We start from the raw sequence: 6,427 nt of genomic DNA, 5'->3' as shown, positions 1-6,427 counted from the left end.
TAAGCTGATACTAAATGTAGGCGTAACTAAACGCAAAGATAAAAAATAAAATTTTAAGAACTACTAGTGTAAACCTTTGTTTGAAATCTCAGAACGGATATATTTAACGAAACACATTTAAATTTATCTTTTGAAATTTTAAAGAAAAGATGCTAGGTGTAGTCTAGACTTCTAAGGAAGAACTTCTAAATAACAAATATTTTGACCACAATAAATATGCATGCTCGTTATTTTACGTTAATAACTGTCAATTAAAGACGCAAAAAGTTGTAATTAGATTGCACGCGTTGCAACAGGTGGTATAAGGAATTAATTTCTTGTTTTAAATAAAGCTTTAATACGCACAGAAATAAAAACGGGGGTCGATTTGACTTATATAATAAATTGAATATTTTCTGGAAATAACAATCTAAAAGTTACAACAAAAAAAATGCTACATTATAATCCAGAATTAAATAACATAAATCTTATGATTTTCCGCTTGACTTAACAATAAAATTAGCAAAATTCGAAATTCGTAAAAAATGTCAAAAAATTTTAACTAATAGATTTTAAGAAACCTAACAAAAGAAAACAAAACAAGAAAAAAAATTCGCAGCATAATTGAATATAGCGAAACAAAATTTATTACAAAATGCAAAAATGCTCTCACGAAAAAACATAAGAACAAAAATATCTCAATAATATATACTTAAATATAAATAAATCTCAATACTTATTCCTTATTTTTTTTTTTTTAATATATTTATATATATAACAAATAAAGAAATTAATCAACTTTAATAGTTGAGTTTAGTAAAAATTTAATTAAAAAAACAAAACATAAAACGGCAATAACAAAGCGCGAAAAATATAGCAAGTAGTCGTTCTCTTATTTGTTCACAAGTTCTTTTTTCATAGCGAAAATTGCAAAGAAAATAAGACGCCACTCTTTAAGTTTAAACGTAAAAAAAAAAAGTAAAATTATCACAAACAATAGATATGAAATAAGCGCGTATTTCTTTTATACAAAAACTAAAATAAAATAAAATTTGCGCCACACTCGTTTAAAATGTTCGCATGAAGAGTTATCACCTTGCATCTAATGCAAATAATTTTACACTTATTAATACACCGTAAAATTAGATAAAAACTATAAAAATTATAAAAACAAGGTTTTGTTACCATTATTCCTGTGCTTTATAAAATCATTTTTTTTTTTTTTGTTTAAATTCAAAATAAGCAGTACTTTACATTAGAAAAAAAAACAGTAAACGTTCGGCTCCATCTCATTAAGTAAAATTTTTGATAACGAGTTTCTATTACTCGCAAGAACTTTTACCTTATTTTGGCACCAAGATTAATACGAGGAGTCAGGTTCACTGGAAAAGGGGATCTAAAATTACCACGAACAGGTTGAGGAAAGGTATTTCGAGGAACCATGTTAACAGAAGGAGGCAACGAAAGTCCATTAAACGTACTTGCTGATCGTGCATTTTGATTCATCGGACAATATTTAATAGTATGAGAATTATCACCATTAGCTTTACAAATAGGGCATGTATATGCGCGAAGAATAGGACAAGACGTTCGGCCATCAGTATCTTTTAAAACATGGCTGGCATATACGTTTTCGCTTTCACCATTGTTTCGACAAAATACACAAACGTTGGATGAGGCACGCAGGGTAAGACTATCGTGAGAGTTATAAAGCGTTTGTTGAGGCTGGACTAAAACAGGTGAAGGTGGAGCTTGGAGTGGTGGGTTCATCTTAATTTGAGATCGGTCAGAGTGCTTGTTTATAAAAGATAGCTGTTGCTGAAACGCTCCACTAATAATCATATCACGATCAGATTTGCTTAAACGAGTGCTAGGCGGTAGCTGTTTTACATCAGGAAAGTTATTATTATTGTCTCTCGAACGCAATGCAAAGTCTCGTGTTGGCGAGTAAACATCTACGTCGCTTCCTTCAGGATCATTACTCAGCTTGTTGTAAATTTGATTTCTCGGAAGAAAAGATAGACGGTGAACACCATTAACCAATGGATTGTCATCCGATATTTTAACGTTGGTTAACAAATTAGAAAGTCCCAAATAATCTTTGTACAGTTTAAAATCATTTATTTCTTTAGCAGAGCGAGAAAAAAATGTTGGACTACACTCACTTGAATTGCTGCTGTCACTTGATGACCACAAATCCAGTTCATCATCCGTCTCAAATATATTCTTAAGTACAAAATTCTGCATATAAACATCAGTCATAGTCATATTTATTTTGTGCAAAAAAAAATTTTTTTTTAAGTTTTGATATTTACGCGCTCTATTAACTTTTCAGATAATATTTGCAAAGAATTACTCTTTTCGAAAACCTTTACAAATCATTTGCTAGTAAAACAAGTCGCATGCTTTTGTAAGTTTTAAATTGAACAGGGGGTTGTTTCTATTAAGAAAATAACTTGCGCACAACATTATGTATTAAATAAGACCCCCTCTATATGTTCTATTGTTGCAAATACTCATTAAGAAAAGAACGAAATGTGCAAATAAAGTGTGGTAAATTAATAACTTCTGAAAGAGTTGTTTCCGCGGGAATGCAAAAGTAAAACAGTTAATAATAATAAATATTAAAATTAAGATTTTGATCGCGAAAAAGTATTTTCATTTTGTAAGCGATAAAAAATTTACAATTTATTTCGTTCATTTTGAAAATAATACGCCTTTGGGTAATATAATAAACAAAGAGTTACAAATACTTATAAGAAATTTTCTTTTTAATACCAGAACATACCAGAATCGTTTAAAAAATAAGTTGGAAAAAAAATCTCGATTGCGACAGATGTATATCACACCTGTTTCTTACTTAACCTGTAAAAACCACTTGATAAATTTATCGCAAGACTTCAAAAAGGTTATAAATTTGGCGTTCCTATTTCGAATGTAAACAGCGCTACAAAACATCTTGTAAAACGATTTACAACAAACATATAATATAAGCTTGAAAGAAGATTAATCGAATGAGTTGTATAAATATAGACAAGTTAATGATGGTTTGTTTGTTAACCAAATTGGGAACATTAAAATAACGGAAAAAATGAGATTAATATTGGAATTTTCTTTTAATTCAATTGAGAAATAGCAAAATTACTAAAGAACGTTTCAGTCATTTTTTAAATTTCTGCTTCTTTTTTTATAGATATATATATATATATATATATATATATAAATATATATATATATATTTTTTTTATATATATATATAATATATATATATATATATATATATATATATATATATATATATATATATATATATATATATATATATATATATATATATATATATGTATATATATATATATATAAATATATATATATATATATATATATATATATATATATATATATATATATATATATATATATATATATATATATATATATATATATATATATATATATACTCAGAGATACGTGAATATAAAAGAAATAAAAATTGACACGGCGTACGGTAGATATAAATGTTTATACTCGATACTTGACATTAACTTCTAATTCCCTTCCTTTTAATAATAAAAAAAAAACCTTTTATACATTGAGATTAATTTTGGAATTTTAAAAGACTTTATTTTGCATTTTTATAGAAAATCAAACTTCAACCGAATCACAGTGTTAAAATAGCGTTACAATTTAAGCATTATTTTTATGTATAGTTAAAAACATAAAAATTAAATTATTAAAAAAATATTAAATTATTAAAAGCAATTTAGTCTTAGTTTAGACCAGGTTTAGGTTACGGAGTCATGCGAATCTTTCCTGTTGTTTCCATCTGGTAAAAAATATATATTTAGAAGAACACAAATACTGTCCGATCACTGAACTTAGTTTAGATTGTCATTGCAATACCATCTTAAACTGCTCGTATTCCGTAAATATAGTGAAGACCAACAATTTTTTTTTAAGTTTATTTCGCCTTTCACTATAAATACAGTTTTCATATACATATAATATAAAAAAATAAATAGCTGAAGTAAGAAGAAGGCTTAATGTCTTACCACCGAGCACCATTTTTATAAAATCGTAATTTACAAATATTTTATTGTAAAGACGTAAATATATAAACTAGAAGATAATATATCGTATTGTTTTATATAAGTTTTAATACATAAAGTAGCTAATAGTATTTGCTAAACTGCTTACATTTTCTACAGTAGCAAAAAAACAAATATTACACACATACACATACCATTCTGAGAGAGAGGTAATATCATTAATAAACTTTGTTATATGGATTTTGATAATAAATTTTTTTTTAATTTATCCTAATTTTTACATTTGACTTTAACTTTATTTAAAAGAAATAATTAAAATCAAGCATAGTGTGATCCATAGCTAAGAAGTACTGTTTAGATTCTTTTTTAAATAGATCTAGAGAGGTTATCTTTTTATTAGCTGTCTGAGAATGTTTTCCATAAACATGGTCCACATATGGTCCGCATATATTCCATAGATATGGTATTTGATGGCAAAAAAACATTTTTATTGAGAAATTTATTTTTTTAATCTAAACATAAAATACATAACCTTGTAAAATTCCTTTTAATTTGTATGTCTATAGATCTATAATCTATAGACTTCTTTTAAAATTCGAGAATCGTGGGTTATGGATTAAAATGCCTTCAAATGGAAAATTTCCACAAACAAATTTTAAAAGAAAATTACTGACTTGTGCTCGAAAAATTTTTATTTAATTATATTCCTGATTCATACAAATGGATGACTAAACGCCAAACCTAAACAACGAATACCCAGTGGGCACAAGAACGTTTTGCGAAGGTTTTTAAAGGTCCCGTAAAAATGTTTTTATTGGTTTTTTAAACGTCCACATAAAACGGTGACCGGACGTTTTTTTAAAAACGTTTGGTGAACGTTTTTTAATGGTCCCGTAAAAATGTTTTTTATTGGTTTTTTGAACGTCCATATGAAGCGGTGAGCGGACGTTTTTCTAAAAACTTTATTAATTGGTTTTTATTAACTCTAAATGAAACGTTTTATCGTTTTTAACGTTATCCTAAAAGCCTTTTTTTTTTTAAGTATTTTAAGTAAATAATTTTAAGTAAATAATTTTTTTTTAAGTTATTTAAGTAAATAATTTATGTTATAAAGAAAAAAAACCTTTTCACAAACGAAAACTTAGGTCTAACAGCCTAGATCCGGATATATAACTAAAAGTTGAAACATTTTGTGTTTGTTTACAATTTAAGCATACAAAAACATAATAACGTAATTTTTATGCTATTCTATTAAGAGCTCTCTTGAAATGATCGCCTATCAACTTATTGATCAAATCGAATTTTGCAGTGTGTGACACTAATGTTCCTAAAAAGAAAAAAACCATAGAAATCTTTCATGCATTTCACTAGCATGTAAAAAAATAAATCAAAATGTAAATAATAATAACAAGAAATAAGTAATGTAAAATTTCACAAGGAACAATATAAACGACATACACACCGCATTTATCTAAAAATTACCTATAAATACTCTATACAATGATGTGTTTTTTTAAATGATCTATTTTCCATAAGTTCCAGCATTCTTAAACAATGCTATAACACATTTTGACATAATGTCATCGAAAACATTATAAGCAGAAGCTGAAAAAGACCTTTAAAAATCATAGAATATATTTAGTTTACATTTTTTGTGTGTAACGTTTTACACACAATCAGTTATATTATTTTTCAAATAGTTTGCATGTGAATTAAATATAAAAAAACTGTTTTTTGAATTTGAAGTTTTTTGAATAAGTAGAACTCGAAGAAGTTTTGCAACAAACTTTATGCATGTATACAATCATTAATTATTAAAATATTAACAATCATTGATTATTAAAAAAACTTAGTTTTCAACTCAACCATACTTAGTATTATGTATGTACTAAAGTCAATAAATATTTATTATGTTTGAAAAGTCTTCAATAAGAAGAGCGCATCACTTATCAAACTTTTTTTCATTTAAAACTGTGTTTCATCAACACTGTGTATTTCATGAGTTTTTAAATAAAGGACATCAATAAAGTTTAATGATAAAAAAAAAAACAGCCTGTTTGATAAGTGATTTTCTACTAATTTGCTGTTGCTTTGTTCGTTTAAGAATATTGAGCTCTCTGTTTTGTAGAATAGATATAAAATTATTTGTATATATATATATATATATATATATATATATATATATATATATATATATATATATTATATATATATATTTATATATATATATATATCCAGGGCCGTGCAGAGGGCGAGTCACCCGAGCAAATTTCTCGGGGCCCTGGCTCCTATGGGGGCTCCACCAATGGTTGAATTAAAATAATTTACCCGCAGAAATGCAATAAACTTCCGGGTTTTTTTTTTTCCATCCCTTTATCCTTACGCCCTAAAGCAAATAA

General features: G+C 26.5%; 1 protein-coding gene across 1 annotated transcript; it reads right to left on the bottom strand.

Annotated features, from left to right (window-relative positions):
- Positions 1 to 372: 372 nt before the first annotated feature.
- On the bottom strand, positions 373 to 2,370 carry LOC100192237 (uncharacterized). Its single transcript, XM_065794030.1, has one exon. It carries the CDS (start codon positions 2,245 to 2,247, stop codon positions 1,318 to 1,320), a length of 930 nt encoding a protein of 309 aa, XP_065650102.1. The 5' UTR covers positions 2,248 to 2,370; the 3' UTR covers positions 373 to 1,317.
- Between the last annotated feature and the right edge of the window lie 4,057 nt (positions 2,371 to 6,427).

Source organism: Hydra vulgaris, chromosome 03 (assembly GCF_038396675.1).
Source record: "Hydra vulgaris chromosome 03, alternate assembly HydraT2T_AEP".
NCBI classification, from domain to species: domain Eukaryota; kingdom Metazoa; phylum Cnidaria; class Hydrozoa; order Anthoathecata; family Hydridae; genus Hydra; species Hydra vulgaris.
The sequence above is the reverse complement of the archived record's forward strand: the minus strand, read 5'-3'. Positions and strand labels throughout refer to the sequence as shown.

Bases quoted from the DNA above. Each gene is read 5' to 3' on its own strand.
- LOC100192237 (XM_065794030.1), bottom strand. From the start codon at position 2,247: ATGACTATGACTGATGTTTATATGCAGAATTTTGTACTTAAGAATATA.